The sequence below is a fragment of the Crocodylus siamensis genome, chromosome 2, assembly GCF_052110815.1.
Source record: "Crocodylus siamensis isolate JL-2025a chromosome 2, ASM5211081v1, whole genome shotgun sequence".
Classification (NCBI taxonomy): Eukaryota; Metazoa; Chordata; order Crocodylia; family Crocodylidae; genus Crocodylus; species Crocodylus siamensis.
Window position 1 is genome coordinate 248,969,202 of NC_143396.1, and position 19,097 is coordinate 248,988,298.

The 19,097-nt window shown below is 40.6% G+C and overlaps 1 protein-coding gene across 7 annotated transcripts in view; it reads right to left on the reverse strand.

The window, feature by feature from the left end:
• Positions 1-19,097, reverse strand: part of RALGAPA1 (Ral GTPase activating protein catalytic subunit alpha 1) — a 219,285-nt gene that overhangs the window by 186,663 nt on the left and 13,525 nt on the right. For 6 of the 7 annotated variants that reach the window (XM_090033616.1, XM_090033623.1, XM_090033617.1 and 3 more), the window contains exons 2-11: positions 16,616-16,726; positions 15,096-15,145; positions 14,088-14,145; positions 13,531-13,574; positions 12,299-12,476; positions 10,702-10,817; positions 10,146-10,284; positions 4,377-4,585; positions 2,393-2,632; positions 241-432 (exon numbers count right to left, since the gene is read on the reverse strand). In XM_090033616.1, coding sequence (XP_089889742.1) covers positions 241-432; positions 2,393-2,632; positions 4,377-4,585; positions 10,146-10,284; positions 10,702-10,817; positions 12,299-12,476; positions 13,531-13,574; positions 14,088-14,145; positions 15,096-15,145; positions 16,616-16,726 — 1,337 coding nt within the window. Of the gene's footprint in view, positions 1-240; positions 433-2,392; positions 2,633-4,376; positions 4,586-10,145; positions 10,285-10,701; positions 10,818-12,298; positions 12,477-13,530; positions 13,575-14,087; positions 14,146-15,095; positions 15,146-16,615; positions 16,727-19,097 lie in introns of those variants that run through there. The other variant, XM_090033620.1, reaches the window with a different exon arrangement.

Here is a 19,097-nt window from a genome sequence, read left to right on the forward strand (position 1 = left end):
TGTGAGGTGATGGCACGGACCGAAAGAAATAGCACCACAGCTACTATGATAGTCACACATGAGGATAAAAAATATAAAAAGGCATAAAAGTGTGTATATCTCAGTGATTCCTTTAATTCATTTTCTTCAATCTCTAGACAAGCAGACTGCTAAATGAAGTGCGTGCTTTAAAAAGGGTTGGGAACTTTAAAAAAAAGTCTTTTAAACTTTAAAATGTTTTGGGGGTTTGTTTTTTTTTACCTCCTCTCTCTCTTTTGCCTTCTCTACTGAATTATGCTCTGCAACATTTTCATCACAATCTATATTTGCAGACTGCATTATTTCTTCAGGTTCTTTCATAAATAAAGGTTTATCTTCCTGTTGTATCCACTCCTGGTATACCTTCACCACTTTCCTCATGGCAGCTGCTTCACAAATTGGCAACAAAAATGCCTAGTAGGAAAAAACCCAAACAAAAGCAAAATCACACAATTTTACTATTTAAAGGCAAGTTAGAACTAAACTGCATGATCCTCACTCTAATGCTAGTAGCAAACAATTATAGATATATCTATTGCTATATTATATCAATATGCTACAAAAGACACATTTGAAGCATCTCAGAAAAGGCTAGCAGGATGAGGGTCTATAATAAAAGCCTCATAACAAACCCTCATGAGAAGAAAGAAAAAGCTGAACAGGAGATTCTGTTGCATCCCATTCTCTGTGTAGAAATTGTAAGAGCAGTGGGTAATAGGGTTCTTAATCATCAATTAAAATATTATAACAAATAACCATTTGTTCTACTGTCATGAAAATGAAATTCTAAGAGTTGCAGAACTGAAAGTAAAACCCTTTCTTCAGAATTACAACTTTGAAAAAAAGTACAATCGGAAGCCAGCTTGTTGAAAGATACCATCCACTTCAGGAAGTATTATTATGTCACCGCTGTGTTAATAAACAACATGGAAAAATGTTCACTTGGAGTGGTTTCAAATTGGTGGGGAGAAGCTGTTGCCCTTGCTACAGACCATGCAGCAACTATTACACTATAACAATTCAGTATGGCACCAACCTGTAGTGATACAAATATAGCAAAATCACTCCAACTTTTAACCCTGTTGTCGCAGAGCTCTCAGGTGTCCTCCGACTGAGAGCAGAAACGGCTCGGGAGAGACACCTAGTGGCGGGAAGGGGGAAGCTCAGCTGGCAGTCACCAGGACTGAGCAGGTGCTGGTTGCCCCAGCAACCAGGGAAACCTAGAGACAGGAAGGGGCAGAGCTTAGCCCTTCTTAAGCCCAGGCAGAAGGCCAGGAAGGTAGTTTCCCTCTGGCAGCCGAGGGAGGAGGAACTCAGCCAGCACAAAGGGGAGAACTTTGATGGTGGCAACATCCCCTGGTTCCTGCTGGGGGTTGAAGCGCTCTCTCTCTCTCTCTTCCTGGTAGGGATGGATTCTTATTTTGACCAGGACGGTCTAGCTTTTATGTTGTAGCCCGGGGGCTTTGTGTTCTTGTATTTATTGTTTTACCGGAGGACTGGGCGAGACTATTAGGGGTTGGAGGAGGCCTCATAGGAACTCCACAGTAGTGTGGGGGTTCCTGGCGCCAGAGAGGGTGTAGCATTTTTTGGGGTGCACGGGCCCCAGCCCTGGAGCCAGGGGGCAGTGAGAAGCCCCAGAGCCAAGGGGGGGCAGTGAGGAGCCCTGACTGAAGGGGGCAGGGAGGAGCCCCAGAGCTGGCACTGGCAAGAAGTCCCAGAACGGGCAGTGAGGGACAAGCTAGAAGGCACTGGTAGGGGCGCGGGCTGTGAGATGATCTAGAGGGCACCGGCGAAGGTGCAGGCTGAGGGACAAGCCAGAGAGTGGCCGCATGGCGCAGAGAGAGGAAGACAGACCCGAACAACACCAGATACATCTGCGAGGCTTGGGCTGCAGTGTAAGCGGAGGAAAGGAGCCGCAGATAGTGCCTCAGGCACCAAGACAGAAAATAGGCAGCCTCCTGCTTGATTGAGATCTTCCAATCAAGCAGATAACAAAAAGACATGGCAGGCGAGAAGGCGGGCAGTTGGCCCTTGATCGGTGTTGCGGGACCACTAATAGATGGCCCTGAAGAGGCACAACTGTCACACCTGTTCATCCAGGGTTAAAGGTTAACATCGCACATGCATATTGCTACAACTGACCAATGCACTCTGTCAAAATTACACTTAAAGTTAAATGTTGCTGGAATTATAACAAATCCAAGAAGTAGAAACATAGATTTTCATATTCATTATTATAAAGTATTTTTTCCTTTTGAATTCATAAAATATTTTGTTGCATTGAAAAGTGTGCTGCTTAGCACAGAATGAACTTAAAGCTGTAATGGGATTAAAGTTATACTTAAACAAAAACATGCACTGATGGGTTATTTACCTGTCGAAATATCTCAGTAAGAAAGTTAACATTACTTCTTTTAGAAGAAAAGACTTTACGGACTATTTCAATATCAGTTAGGTGTTCTTCATCCATACTGCAGAGGCTAGAGGAACTTGGCTCTCTCTCTGTCAGGGTGCTAGTATTAGAATGAGATTGTTCTGGTTCTGCATTTCTATCCTGTCTATCACCATTGTCATTTTTACTGTCTTCCCTTGAAGCCATGCTAGCAGCTGCTCTCTGAAAGCACAATGAAAAACAAAAAGTAAAATTAATTCCAGCAATATAATACGACAATCGTTAAAACAACACAGAACAAATTCCACAGACAACCTAAGAAATACAGCATGACTACAACCACAAGCTTACCATGCTATTCTGCTCTTTGAACCACCATACCAAACAGTGAAGCCTGTCTGTACTACCTTATGAAGAAGGCTAAGTATCATACTAATTAGGAGTACTAATTAGTCTGCTGGTAGCACTTTGCCAACACAGCTACACAGCTTCTGCTTGAAAAGGTACATCATCCAAAGCTCTGTAGTATATTTGAAGATGCCTGTCATAATACATTTGTCATGTCATTATACCCATACTGGACATCAAAACTTCCCTTATCTAGTGTCAAAGGTCTGGCCTATGGAACCCTATCATCCAGCCCGTGGGTCTTGTTATGAACCCCAGCATGTGGCTCAATCCATGAGCTGCATCTGATATGCATGGCTAGTGCATGGGCCTGATTTGGCCTAAAGTACCAGCCCCAGGACATAGCTCCAGCCCACAAGGCCTGATGAGTGTGACAACCTTGCAGTAACAAATACAGGAAAACCGTAACCATGAAACCCATTAAAGACTAAATTTCAGATTGAAAGGAAGTCAGGTTATCATCTAGTTAGAACACAGACTTCTATTCAAATCTGTGGGTCCTTCAATTTGCTAATTTTTAATGTGACAGTTTTTTATTGGCGTTTTCCAAGATATCATCACAAAAAGACCCGATCTTGCACACTTTTGTGCACAGTCCAACTAAAATCAAATGGAAACTGAATTCCTGGACTGGGTACTAAATTAAATTAAGAGCATTGCACTACACAAGTGAAATTTGTTACTGTAAGGCAGTGATTTCAGTACAACCAGATCCTTTGAAGGGTGATGGGAGGTTATGAGGAGATAAGCGAAGTGTGAGGAGATAAGCAGGTAAGTGCAGGCTCAGACTTGTCCCTCCCTTGCCGATTCTCCCTACCCCCACTTGGGTGCTTACACGATAATATGTAATTTTTTTTGGCATTGGGTACTTCTCAATTCACAGCAGTTATGGATGGGTGCAGAGTCCAAAAAGGCTGAGAATCACTACTGCAAGACTATGAACAGATGTTTTATCTATTCCAGAAGAAACAATTTTCTCCCAGGATAAAGTATTTTCATATGTCCATGTCTGCTGTCCTGGGACAAATCCTAAAAAGGTTCACGGGACAAGGAGTGCTAAAACAGTTTGCCCTGCAAAGTACATCTGAATGGTTGTCCTGGGACTACATCACTGAATCAGTGGCAGAAAAGTGGCAGTGCATTCAGCCACTCATTAAACCCTGGCTGAAAAAGTGAAGTGTGCACATGCCAAATTTCAGGACTTTTCTCTTTTGGGACAAACACAGGTACAGCTGGTCCTGGGAACAATGTAATGTCAGCTCCTGGCCTAAACGTATTCCAGCAATGTACTATTCAAAGCAGTTTTTTTATTAGCATAAATGGAAGTAACATTTTATGTTTTCACTCTGGTACAAAACAAAACAATATTTAAATATTAGGCACACCCTTTGAAATTGGATTCAGGTCTAGAGACTCTCCTAAATCTCTCGTCTTTTGTTAGTGAAAGCTGTAAAAGGAGCTTACGTTGGTTAAATATCTCAGCATTGAGATTTCAATAAATAAATCAGCCAACCTCAAAATGTATAAAAAAACACGTGAAATGTATGTTTAGTGATACCTGAATATTCTTTGGCACATTTTCACCTTCTACTCCAGGAATATGAGGTCCAGCATGAGGTTTTGGCTCAAGCCAGAAAGATACCAACCATCGAATGACAATAACACGAGCCTTAAGAAAAGGTTCTTTTGTGCAATATATTGCTTCATTGGTTTCAGCATCTTTCTTTATCATTATGTAGTGGGGCTTTGGTCTCATCTGTGGTATTTCTGTAAAGAAAATAAAGCATTAAAAATGAATCTAGGGAAGCCCTCTCCAATACCAGTTCACTTATACAGTTTTAACTACTTGAAACTCCTACGAGTGCATAAATCAATTCTAAAATCCGCTGAGATGGACACTGTCAATAACTGAGAGAAGTCAGAACACATCTGAAAAAGCTTGCACCTTTCACAAGGTTAGACAGTGGATTAATGGTTCAGAAGGATGTAAACATTTTCTATTCGAGAAAGAAGCAACACATGCAACTTTATGCTCTAGGTGGCAGAGTAACAATTAATGAAGAAAGTTTAATTTATGAACTATATTTTTATCCAGATGAATCCCTAAGCTATTTTAAAAGTAAGGTATTATATTTAGAAACTACATGGTCCATTATTGAAACATACCTACATGTGGAAAGAAATCCAGGAACTGTGTTTCCACAGCTACCAGCAAAACAACTGCACCATTCTACTTGCCACAATAAAGGGAATTTTAAATAGGCAGACTATAATTACCCAATTTGGAATCTGGCCCACGTAATCAAGTCACCTTCATTAAATGATGAGAAGACATGGTCAATCTTCCATTTAAAAATGAAAAGTGTTTGCAGTTACTCAAGTGGTCTGCTGAAGCAAACTTTATCAAATGAAGAAAGATCCCTATTTTGTAGTCACTGTCTTTACCAGAAGGTTGGAACAGCAGCCCTGGTTGGCAGTAGCATTCAGAGATATGGGCATGCAGGGCATGAGCTTCAGGTGTCAATTTGGAGGGGGCGCAAGAAGGGAGGCTGCTACTACCGCCACCACCCAGGGTGCAAAGTTACTTGCTACTCAATGTGTGTACAGAAGGAATGTGTGAGCAGCTTGCATTTCATCTCCCCAACCACTTTACACCATTAGAGGCTTTGTCCTAAGGTCATGTGAACCCTAGAAAGTTTTGTTGGGGACAGCAGCTGACTACTACACTGCAGGGAGTGTGAATAGCCCTTGGCAGCTACACAATCCCCACCTGCAAAAACCATAAGTGAAGTATATTATGCACTAGCACCCAGCACCACTTTCTGTGCAATGCATTGAAGAGCGCATTACCAGAGGTTGATGTTATAACATCAAGCATCCAGTGCCAACGTTTTACAAGGCTATTTTTTCTATGTGATACATTTAGTTTGCACAGCTTAAAGTTTAATAATTCTTCATGCTTCTAGCCCCACCATCAATCTGGAACTAAAGAGGCTGCAGGATGGCCTGAAAGACCCATGAACAGGTTGTACCGTTTCTTCTATACTGCTGTAATTTAAATAGCAGCTTTTTGTGCAATAAAGATGCTTCAGAAATATCTGAGGGCAAACAATCAATGCTAGCAGAGTTCACAGAAAGAGTCACAGGTGACTTTACAGCTGTTCACTGACCTGAACAGTCATTTCTGAGCTTCAGAAACTAGTTCTTAATCAGGATTGCACTGTGCTGAAGATCTGAGGATCCGCACGGGCTACAAAACTTCTGAACATGGAAGGCTATGTTTCTGAAGTTGCATGCCAAACTTGCACTAGTTCTTCAGTGCAAAGGTACAAGAATAAAACTTATTCTCACTGCTAGAAAGCAGGTGGAGATCAGCATGGAAGGTTGTAATACCAGACACATTAATCAGTGGGAAGTCAGCCTGGCGTCAAACACAGTTGGGGCCATGATCATTAATGTGTACAGAACCATTAACCATGCTCTCCTACAGAGGGGTCATGACTTTAGATAAGTTGCAGGAAACGACAGAAAGCAATGGGCTTCCCAAACCAGGAGGAAAAAATAGAAAGGATGTATATTCCAAATCGTGTCTCACTCCCAGATTGTGCATTACCAGGGGATACCTTTTCTCCAGTTATGCAGACACTGAGATCACAGAGTAGCCAAGACATTAATGCTGGCTGATGAGGGAAAGTACATGACCTTTGTACATTCAGGAACACAAGCCTGTCCCAGAAGCTTCAAGCAGGGACAATCTACCCCATATATCACATTCCTATTGCCACAGTTGAAATGTCAATAACTCTTTTTGGGGACACAGTATATTCACTGCTCCCCTGGCTCAAAGGCATATACAGGCAATCTGGAAGAGGTGATGCTACACCGATGTAGAATGACTGTCAAATGTGCTTTTGGACATTAGAAAAGCTGCCAGGAATAGCAAGCCAAACTTCCCCATTACTGTTGCTGACTGCTGTAAGCTGCTTACTATCTGGTAAGCAAAAGGGGCAGCCTTGTCAACAGGATAGTAGGTAGAGGTGGATAGATTGCTGAATTCAAACAGCTAGATGATACAAGGGAATTATTTATAGCCCACTGTTCAGCTGAGTAAAGGCTTAAGAAAATATTACAGTGATGTGTCCAGAAGAATGACCACACTTTTTTTTTTTAAAGGCAGTTTTGCCTTTTTAAAAGGCTAAGCGGGGTGGTCATTTAGTGCCTCCATTTTATTGGCTATTAGTTTTGAACAGAGAAAGAAATTTAACAATTAATTAAAGATTTTATTTGTGCAATGAGCAAGATTCTTTCAGTGTTTTCATTCAGTGCAAACAAATCAAACATCATGCAAAAACATTTCAGCAGACCATATATGATAGTAAAATCCATTTAAGTGGCATTTAAATACTGAGAACAGTAAAACTTAGTAGTGCATGGCTTAAAGACTACTGTAGTAAACATGCAGTTCTCAGGGAGAGGACTCCAAGTTTGCCTACAGTTCTTGCAGTTCTATCTTGGAAGTACGTTTGAGGATGGTGGTACTGCCCTCCCTGGGTTGGACAGGGTGTTCAGTTCCTTGCAAATAGTATTTCCATAGGACGAAGTGGATGGGCCACAGGGCATGGGGTTCCACAACTTTTTGTAGGATGTCAAGGATGATCCAGCTGCAGATGCTGATTTAAAGAGACAGAGAAGTTATTAGACTTACAGTGCTAACACAAAGAAAAAAAAAGATGACCAAAAACTCTATGCATTTTTTCCTATAAAAGTTCTAAATGAGCAGATTAGAAAAAGTCACACTACTTCCTGGGTGCTGGAACTTAGTTGCAAAATATCGTAAAATCAATTGGCACTTATACATGAGTTGATGCACTGTAATTACAGCACTTTGAAGCAGGCTTGATTAATTGAATCTGCTGGAGCGTGGTAATTATTGCACTCCAGAATGTCATGTACCAGTGTTCCCATGCTTAAAAATGGAGTAGGGGCATTTTAACTAAAGCTCCTTACCCCTCCCCCCTGCTCCTAGACCAATGAGATGGGAAATGAGGAGTGGGAGTTGAGTAGCTGTTTCTGAGGGAGTGTGTTGGAACTGATCAATGGGCCAGAAAAACAAATAAAACACATAAAGAATCATTTTGGTAGTTGTGGTTTCAGCAGAGGGTTAGTGATGATAAGGATGGTACTGCAATGGAAATTGTTAAAAAAGGCGTACAAAGGTATCCTGTTGAAGGAAAGAAAGTAGCTTTACCTAGTATTCTCAAGGAATAGGATTAGATTTCCTGCTACAACAATTTCCAGACTGCCCCACAGGCACACAGAAAGGGACCTTTGTTGACCTGCACACAGATGGACTTCACAAGGATTTACAAGCAAGCCATACCACCTAGCTGCTCCTGCCAGAAGCAATGTTGGACTCTGAAGCTCAGGATACCCCATCCCTATGTCTCTCACCTACCTCAACATGGCATGAGTCAATTATTATTTGGGACTCGGGTACTCATCGCTTTATATTTTGTTTGCAAACCCACCTTTTCAGAAAAGGCTTGGCCTAATGTGCTATCTGCAGCTGAACTTGCGCAGGGAAACTTTTCCGCTACAGTGCTGCTGACCTGGGTGTCTAGGTTTTTGGGGGTTTTTTTTTACAATAAACAGTAGTTTTTTTCCAAATCAAATTTTAAATCTCTGATTTGGTAACTGTACTTTCTAGCAATGGGTTTCGATATCTAAATTTGACTGATGGAAACAATTATGCAAGTCTACCAAATAAAATGGCCTTGCAGTAATGTATTACTTTGTCCTTGTTCATGAGAAAAGGCACTACTTCAAAATAGAGGGAGAAGGGATGTGCATATTCAGACAGGAAAAGCAAGCATTTGGGGAAAGCAGGGGTGGGGTTTACTGAACTTACCAAGGCTCCTGGCCCTTTCCTCACTGCTTTCTTCTGAGTCATTTAGGACCAGCGCTGGCCCAGCTGAGTTTGAAATAGCAGCTGATTGTTTAAAATAGGGTGGCATCTGTCTCAGCATTTCTCTTCTCAGTGTTTTTATCTTCTTTGTGCACCTCAATTTCCTTGTTCAGGCTCTTGCAGGGAATCCCTAAAATGGTGTGAAGCTTCTGACACAAGGGACAACTTGCTGGAGAGTGCCTCCTGACTTTTTGCTCTGTGGCCTTGCCCTACAGTAGCCCTGCAAGAAATCTTCTGCTTGGTGCTACTTGCAGCCCCTCTTTACCCCAAAACACACACACAGATGCTTTGAATAGCATCCACTCTTCAATCTCTTTGTACACATTTCCATTTCTAAAGTTTCCCTATGGCTGTGCTTACACCGTCCCTTTGATCCACAGTCTAAAGGAGCCAGTATCTTGCGCCTGCTCCAGAAAGAAGCATGCAATTCTGGTCCAACTTTCTCTATAGAAAGCTATGTCTGTCCATTTGCACATTGGGATGAGCAGAAAAAGATTTCCCAAACAAAGTGAGACTTTTAAAGGAAAAGGTTAGGCTTCAGGATCAGCTCAACTTAAGAGTTCAAATGAAAGTGATAGTGTCCATACTGATGTTATGCCAGTTGTCTTGTAGCAAGTGAGGGCTTGTCACTTGGGATTATGTAGTTATTCTGCCGACACAAACCTCAAATTATCATTTTATAACAAATTATGTGGATAAATGCAAACCCACACAGAAAAAAGCTGAAACAGTACAGACCTAAATTTTTCAAAGGTGAGTTAAGTCATGGTAACTATCCCAATCCAATGTTATAACACCTGTTAAAACTCTAGCAAAAAGGGAGGCATGGCAAGCTTAGCTTATGTTAAACCTTTGTTTCAGGGATGCACAGGTTTTAAGTGATACAATCACTTTATCTTAACTTGTCTTGGTTTGAAGTTTTACAAAATATTGTGGAATACAATACTGAAAAGATCTACACAAGTACATCGCTGTCACCCAAAGACCAACACAGCTCAGTTCTTTTGGCCCCATAAAACTCTTTTTTTCCCTTAATGTAAATTAAAAATTAATAATGCATGCTGCATTAAAAGCTTAAAATGAAAAAAAATAAACAATTAAGTGTTAGTTTAAATAAAAAACCAATTAATATAAACATCTAAACTTGAATTAAAAGGACAGATTGTGTTTCATGAATAGAAGTTAACTGAATAAAATTTAAGTCTACTATAGATAGGTACCACAGTTCTGAAGAGTAAGAAAAATTTTGTCTTTGAATACAGTTCCCTTGGGCAGCATCACTCAAAAGAAAAGTTAAATGATTATACTGATGCATTACTACAGAGTATATAATGGTTTTAATAATGCTGAAATACCACTTACCAAGTACAGGGTTATACAAGCTGGTCTCCTTACAGATGTTTGGGAAAATATAAGGCAAATAGTATTTCTTAAAATTTGAAAACAAAAATGAAAATCCCTTTTCTTGGTTTTCCTTGTTCTTCCATTCTAAACTCTTAACCTTTTAAAGAAGAAAAAAAGTATGTTAAAACTGATTTGGAGATTAACACGTTATATATATTTCAGTAATAATTTCTAAGTGCATCAAACTTCAGAATTTTTCTGTTCTTTATACTAGAAGAATTTACTATAAAAACTAAAGAAATTTTAGTTTTTATAAATTAATTTTTTTAATATATTTTCCAGTTATTCTTAAATGGAGAACAAAATTAAGTTTTATTATTTATTTCATGAAATGGATAATATTCAAATTAGACTGTATGCATCACGTTAATTCTGGAAATGTCTCAACCAGCCAATTTTATGGGCGATTAGAAATGACATACAGAGAGGAAAAACTTTAAGGCTTTGCTTCATCAAGATACTTATTTAGATACTAAAAAAGGTCGCATTTCTTTTGTCTGCCAACAGAACATACCTGGATTACCATGTATTTTAAAAGTGCTTCTAGAAAGTAGCTTGTAAGATCTTCTTGTCCTTTGTCTCCAGATTGTGGAGGGACAAGTGGAGTAATTTCCTCTATAGTAACTTGAGCTATTCAAAAGTAAAAAAGATAATTACATTTCATCAATAAATATGATGCTTCCTAAAGCAAATTTTGTTTGCAATGATTATTAAAATGATTCTTAAAAAGAGGGAGTAGGGACGGACAATAATGAAAAACTCTTCTTACAGGACAATTTAAAAGGAAATAAGTTTGGTCCATAAACCTGCTCAAAACTATATATTCTCTTTCATACTTCTTACATTTTCATGTGAAGTACATGCAAAACTATAACCACAGCTAACTGTGCCCAGCCCCCTGCAAGAAGAGCCCCATGCAGTGCCGGCTCCGGCTCCGGCTCCACCCCACACCACACAGATCCGGGGGCACCACCCCCCCAGGGTGCAAGCAGCAATGGGAGCCCCCTCACCCCACAAGCCGTGCATCCGTCCCACGTTCCACCTGCCACCCCCTCCCCCGCTTTGCAGTGCCTGCCCCTGTCCTCTCCCTCACCATAGGGAGTTAATCTGCACCCCCCTCCCCCCACTCCTTTCACCATAAGGGATTTACCAGCTGATGGCAGCTGTATTGTATATTGGATTGGTATTGACCAATATACCTCCTTAAATATCAGCCCCAAAAATCTCTGTTGGTGCACCCATACCTACAGCACAGCCTCAAAACCTTCCATTCTAATCCCAAGGAACAGAGAAGTAGAAGCAAAGAATAGCGCATCTCCCCCCACCCCCCTGAATGGCAGAGCCCTCTCTTTGGGGCAGGTGCTGGAGCCATGTAGCCAAGCCTTGAACTGAGTCAGTCTGGCTTCTCATAGGGTAGTGATTCTCAACCAAGGTACAGCAACAATGTGGAGTACCCCAAGAGCTGTGTGCACAGGGGCAAGAGGCACCTGGCTGAAGCTTTCTGCCGACTCAGAATGGTGCAGCAGGGGGAGGACCAGAGGAAAGGGGAGCTGAGCAGCCCCACTGGATGCTGGCCTGCATGCTGGCCAGGGCCGGGCTAGGAGGCATGGGTGGGAATGCAGCACTGGCTGCCCTGTGTACAGCTCATCCCCATGTGAAGCTTCATGGACTGCACCACCTGGGCGAGCCCTGCTGCATATGTCCCCCCTCCGCAACCCTGGCCAGCTCCTGGGACCAAGTACCCAGGCAGCACCCTTCCCCACCTCTGCTCCCTCCCACACATCCCCACAGGGCAGGGGCAGGCAGGCAGAGGACTGCAGCTCTGCCCCAGGCCCTGGGCCTGTGCAGTCACCACCCCTTGTCCCTGCCCCATGATTCCAGCCTCACCTGCCCATCCTGCTCCCAAGCACCTCTTCCCACCCACCCACAGCCCCTTCCCACAGAGAATTTTGGTGATGTATTGTGGTAGGGAGGAAAGGAGGGAAGTGCTGATGTAGCCTGTGACAACTTGCCAAAACTGTGTGTGGCTCCTGGGCCCAAATTTTTGCCCACCCTTGACCCATAGGAATAGGAATATATAAAGAACTGAGTAATATTACTAAATTACTTACTTTCTTGAACATTAAGTGGAGGGTTAATGAGATTGTCTAGTGTTCGAGGCCCATATTCAGATTGTGGTGATGAAAACCCAGGAATTAAGCAGGAAAACATCCACAACTGTTCTTTACTACAATTATTCTGAAGTGCTTGCAACCACAAAAGGAAAAGACGCACACCTTCTCGACGTATCTTAAAGGGAGAAAAACTTTTTTTAACTAGGTAAAGTTTTCATACTAAGCATATGCAGTAATAAATGAATCAGCTGGCATATGTTCTGATAGCCTCCTGGCTTTTATGACTGTATTATGCATCAACAGACTATTGGAAAAATAGATCTTTTACATGTACCAGATACTCTAAGAACTACATTTGAGAAGCCTCTCCTTTGTCAGATAAACCCTTGTTTGGATGGTTAAATAGCATCTATATTCTCCTCTAGGCAAATCACCTGGGAAATGTACTGAGAATCACTTATCCAATAATTCCCCTATATTTAAAACAAGGCATGCATGCATTTAAGAACTAAGATACCAGCATACAGATAGAGACCTAGGCAGTGAGACTTTCTTGAACTTCCCCATTTCTGAGATTAATAAAAAACTCTTTTGGCCTAGAAACCTCCATTGAATCTACAAAACTCCAAAAAAGGCCATTGCTAGACTGCAATTTCTTCTTATAAGATTTGCAGTTGTCATCGGGAGGAGGTGTCAGACCCTACATTTGAGCAGAATATGTTTTTTGTGGGAAGAATGAAACAGATTAATTACTATTTGTGGTCTTGTTTGTTTGTTGTTTTACATTTAAAGAAATAAGAGCAAAAGAGATCTTTCTAGTAACAGAACAATTTAAATACTACTAATAAGTTAAAGTCTGTCCCTAAGTGTATTTGCAGGATTTGCACAAAGAATAAAGGACAAAGTCAAAGAATTCCCGTTTTACTGTCCATTGCATCTTTTTAAACTATGTTCTAATTGTATATAAACTGGTGGAATGGATAATCTTATTGTATGCAATAATAAAAACATAAACTATATAAATGTTATCTTAAGCATAACACTGTTTTTTCCTCAAATCACTGCTTAGGACTCATTTTATACAAGTGAGCAGAAGATAAATAAAAACAACTTAGTCTCACTGTTTTTGTTTCAATACTTATTCCAAGAACCCTCACACACATACCTTCCCCCCCACCACAGCAGTCCCCCTTTAAAGTGCAAAGTTCAAAACATGTATTTTTGTATACCTTTAAGGAGTTCCCAGTATGAAGGAGCTTCTTTAAAATCAAACCTGAAAAGAAAATACATGCAACTGTTCTTTGATCTGTATTTAACTTAACATGTCAGAGTTCTCGGTCAGACTTGATACCACCTTTTGAACAAGTCCTTGGCAACCTCTAACTTACTCTTGGTGACCTTGCAATCCCCTGGCAATCAACTCAATGCCAGAAGAAAAAGAAAAATCACCTTTTATACCTTCCTCATAAATCAGTAATATAAATCAAGTGGAAATGGCAATGCTTCTAAAGTCATTAATTCTTTTGCTAATAAAGCACGTAGTTTGTACAATACTGTTTATGATCCAATACTTTTAGATAATTTAAAAAAATATTAGTGCTCAGGGAAAGGGTCTCCTTAGTTTAGCCCATGTAAATGATGAATAATTATTATCCACTGTAAATAGTACCAATCAAATAAAACTGTCAAATTAAAATTAAGTCAACCAGTGATACTTTTACATATAAAATAGTTTTATAAACTATGATTTCCATAAATATGTTTTCCTTTCTGGATAAAATCTTACCAATACTATGAAACTGCCACCTCTGGTGAATCCTTTCTGGAAGAAGTTGTAAAATTTTCTACAGAAACAAAATACAATAAACTAGGTTAATAAATGTCACATAATAAAAGCATCAAACATTAAGACAAATTAACTTGCATGCAATCTTCTTTGATAATACAACTGCTGAATAGCATTTAAAAGTGATGTGCAAATGTGCAAGAGGGGGGCTGACTTCTTTTCTTTTTGTTTATTCACAATTTCAGAAGGCATCATGGTGTTATGCTTTCATCCTCCTCTCTTCCTTGTTTTCCTTATTGGGAATTTCTGCTTCTGCTGAAAGACTATGCAGAATTATTTGCAAACTCTCAGTCAGTGACATCTCTGATACAAAGTTAATGAAACCTGACAGGAAAGGCCAAGTAATTTTATGAATTACTTAACTTCAGTGCAACATTGTAAAAATAGCTTGTATTTTATCTGAGATTTAGAACTCTATTTTTCAATTAAGGGCTGAGAGAACTCGCAAAATTCATTTCTGGTCTGACAAAAGAGTCTTCATGAACAGAGAAGAAAAAAATGCTAACTTTTTAGGGACTGACCTACATACAGGAAAATCAGAAATTGAATTAATTTCTGAATCAGTGCAAGCTTCTTGAATGGAAGTTTTTTTGAAGGGATACACACAGTTACTGAATGTTAACTGCAAACTTCACTTCTGTAGGAGTTTTGGCCAGCAATTAAAAACATTCTTTGACTCCTCAGCAGGTAAAGAAGGTTCTTGCCAGAAGACATGCTATTTCATTGTAAAAAGTGCAAGATTAACTCATCTTGCATATTCTGGAATTTTACTCTACATTCTGTTTTCATATAGATGCACATCAAGTGAATTAGATTCAGGCAAAAGAAGTGAATACATGTAAATTTGAAATATTTTAGGTGCTAATGGAAGTCATTCTTATGATGGTTATATCACTATTGTTTACATAAGAGTTATAAAAATATATAAAAAGGTTCGAATCATCTTACCTCAAAAATAAAAAGAATACCATCTAGTTCTTCCCTCTGGGATTTGTGACCTAAAAAGAATTCACAAAAAATAATTTAAGGACAAATTCTAAAGACATAAAATGTCCACACTGCCAGCCACTGGAAATAGATTTCTCAATCTTGCCATTGCAAAAAGTTTGATTAAAAACAAAATCATAACCTAATTCTTCTGAAATAATATTTATGATATAGAGAAGTGGTATTCAAAATCCCACCCCCCTCCACTTCGAGGTAGATGGAGAGTGCCCAATTTGTCCACAGGCAGATCTGACTGGTAGTCCCGATCCAGTGCTTACGGAGGGTGCAGTGGGCACCATCTGGCCATGTGGAGGGGGAAAGGGGTGCAGCCCAGCCCCAATCCAGCTCACACGGGAAAGGGGAAATAGCCTGGTGCCAACCCAGCGTGGAGAAAGGGGGTGTTGCCAACTTGGCCCTGCGGGGGGGAAGGTGGCATGGCCTAACCCCACAGGGGTAAGGGGTGTAGCCCAGCCTCAACCCAGCACTTCTCCAGGTACAGAGGAAGTGGCCATGGCCTGGCCCTGCCAGGGGAATGGGGCACAGCCCAGCTCTAACCAGCCATGTGGGGCTTGGGGTTTGGGACTTTGATGGGGTATATTAATGGACACTGCTCCCCTGCCACCAAATTTTCTGACCCAAGGGAGTGCCATGGATTGGATTCCAAGGCTCCACAGGCCACGTTTGGCCTGTAGGCCAGATGTTGAGCACCTCTGATCTACAGAGCTACCCATCATACAACTAAGTTAAATTATGGAGTTAATTACCAGTCTATCCACTAAAGGACAACTATTTTCTAGATATCAAAAAAAAAACCAACCCAAAACAAAAAAAAAACTTTGGTAAGTTCATTTTTTCATTTCAAAGTAATTCACAAAAAGTTTCACTTTTATAATTGTATAAAATATACAAAAAGCACTAGCAGGGCTAGTTTCTTTATGTTAGAAACTAACATAAAAACATTTGTAGTTTTAATTCATAAATTTCCCTCTTGCAGATTATTATAGCAATCTCTAAAATGGAGGTATTATAAAAGGAAAAATCGAGCATTTAAATAGAATATGTAAAGGCAATACATTTTTAGACCCATCCCACTCTTCATCTTAAATTATAGCACACTTGCAAAATGTATGTGTCAGGAATTCTTGAATTAAAAAAAAACAACAACCAAAGAACAGCCAGCTTTACAATCTGCAGATCCTCACCTTGTAAAATAGCTATTACAAAACAGAAATCAGCAAGGCCATACAATACACAGACTTTGTCCTCCCACCTCTCTGAATAGCAGTCACTTTCCTCTTCCTGGATCAAGAAGGGTGCAACTGCTACTTATGTGTTGAATTGCTCCACCCTTATGAAGGGTCCCAAACAACTAACTGCAGCATTTATGTTCAAGGGCCTGTCTGCTTGAAAGTGTTAACAAGCACGATTGCCAGAAATCTGTATGTTTTACAGATTTCAAATATCAAATTTGAAATTATTACCTTTTTGTTTGAGACCTACTTCAATAGTCACGAAATTTTCAAAGAACACGTAGTATATATGTGAAAAGTGGAGGTCAAAAAACTGTTTGAGGTCAATCGAATCTGCATTCTCTGCAAGATAAACAGAAGATTATTTTCATTTCTCAGAATTATTTAGTCATATCATTAAAATGATTATTTTAATATAGAAATTGAAGATCTTGTATCATTTCCATGAACAAAGCTGAGTATCGTTCAAGTACTCAACATTTATTTAGTCAGGGCAAAAAAAATTGACAAAATTTCTGATTCTTCCCTCTAACTCTCCTCAATACGTTTATTAAAAATTGCCCATTCTATCCCCCCTCCCTCATTACTTATATTACGGTAGTGCCCTGAGCCCCAGCCATCACTGGCGATGTATAGGGGGTGCATGCAGATACATGTGCAGCCCCTGAGTGTGGCGGTACACCCCCTGTGAAAAGGTGCCACCAGCCTGCAGGCAGTCACCACTCACCAACCTCCACTGGTGGTGTTTGCAGGTGGTCCATGACTGCTGCTGCTGCTGGCAGCGTCTGCAGATGATTGCTAACTGTCGGTCAGCGCTCGCCACCGCCTCCCACTGCCACAGCTGCCTGCAGGAGCTCCCCACTTGCCACCGCCACGCTCCCACTGCCAACAGCAGCCCCACTGTCTGTGGGAGCTCGCTGTGCCCCCCCAGCCTCTGAAGGCATGTGGTGTTCATGCCAGTTGTGTGTTGTTATCAATTCTATCTTAAGTATTCGTATGGTATGACTGTCCCTTGCCTAGTCACTCATCAAGTCTTTTCTCTTTTTAAAAGACAGAGAAAGGGAAAGATAGTGAGGCTGTTTATACGGCTTGTACGTGTAAATGAACAATCTTTCACTATGTTCAACACCTGGCCCTCCTTGATTAAATGTTTGCCTCTGACCATAATTTCCTAATTAAGAGTCCTTCTCAACCTCACACATTATGTTCTATTTCTTTTGTTTAAAGAAAGTTACAACATAAATCTTTACTTGCGTCCATGAACTATGCAAGTCCTGATAAACTGGTAAATAATAACTGTTGCTACTTGTCCAACAGGATGGCGCAAAGCATGGCCAATGCTTAATAATATTTCTATCCGGACAGGATCTGTGTAGGCAGCCATTGATTCTCTGGATTGTGGTGTACATATAAGAGGCCTGATGAATCTGTTTCTAACAAGCCCAAATCAAGAGAAACACAGCTAGTTACAAACGTCACAGATCCACGTGTTGTCTGAGTTGAAGTCCAAGTTTACAGCATGCTGCTTTCTTTCTTGCTTTGCTTCCATGCTCTGGATCAAAGCCACTTCACGTTGATCTGCATCTGGTGCCAGATGTTCTCTTCAGACTGGATGGGATTCTGTGCACCCCTCCCAGCTTTCTACACTGATATTGAATGACTGCAAGTCATTTTTGCACACATCATGGTACTGCCATAGAGGGTGACCACGCTTTCTAGATAGGTCTCAAATCTTGCTATACAAAATATTCTTGGGGATACAGTGTCCTCCCTTTCCTCCCCACCCAACGTGGCTGGTCCATCACAACCACCTTTACTAGATAGTGGTTTCTAAGTGTGTCAGTCCTGAGCACTCCAGTACCACAAAAATTTGGTATTCTGTCTTCCTACTTTTATTTTCAGGATCGTATGCAGGCACCTCATGTGGAAGCTGTTCAGTCTCTTGATATGCCTAGCATATGTAGTCCATGTTTCTAAGCCATAAAGCAGGGAAGATAGCACACAAGTCTCATAGATTTGCATCTTCACCTTAGCTGATAGTTTGTTGTTATTCCATGCACGTTTCTGGAATAGCCCAGAATGCTTAGCTGCTTTTCTAATTCTGTTAGGCAGTTCAGTCTGAAGATCAGGACTCCACAGAACTAAATAGCCAAAACTGTCAATGACACCAAGAGTTTTATCCTCAGAGTGATGTCTGGGTATAGGCTCTCCCAGCATGACTCAAAAATCTGTCTAAGAGATTTTGAAGGAAAGATTCACTGTGGGCAACAAAGGCTGTATCATCCACAAATAGGAAGTATTTCAGTATCAGGTCTTTCACCTTGGTTTTTGATTTAAACTGTGCGATGCTCAACAGGCTTCCATCTAGTCCAGTTTGAAGAGAAAAGCCAGTATTGACGTCCTTGAATGCACGAAGAAGCAGGAATGAAAAGCAGATGTTAAAAAGCATGGGGGCTAAGACACACCCTGTTTCACCCCACTGTTGATGTCAAAGGCATTTGATTCTTTGTTTTCATACATTGCAGTTGCCTCCATACCTTGATGTAATAAGCAAATGATGTACAACAGTTTGGGGGGGGGGGAAATAACCCAGTTTCTTTAGAACAGTAAAAAGGGTCTGTCTGTTGACTGCACCAAAAATATTCATCAGATGGATGAAGGCTATATACAGTGATATTAACCTTCCTTTACACTTTTCTTGCAGTTGCTTGAC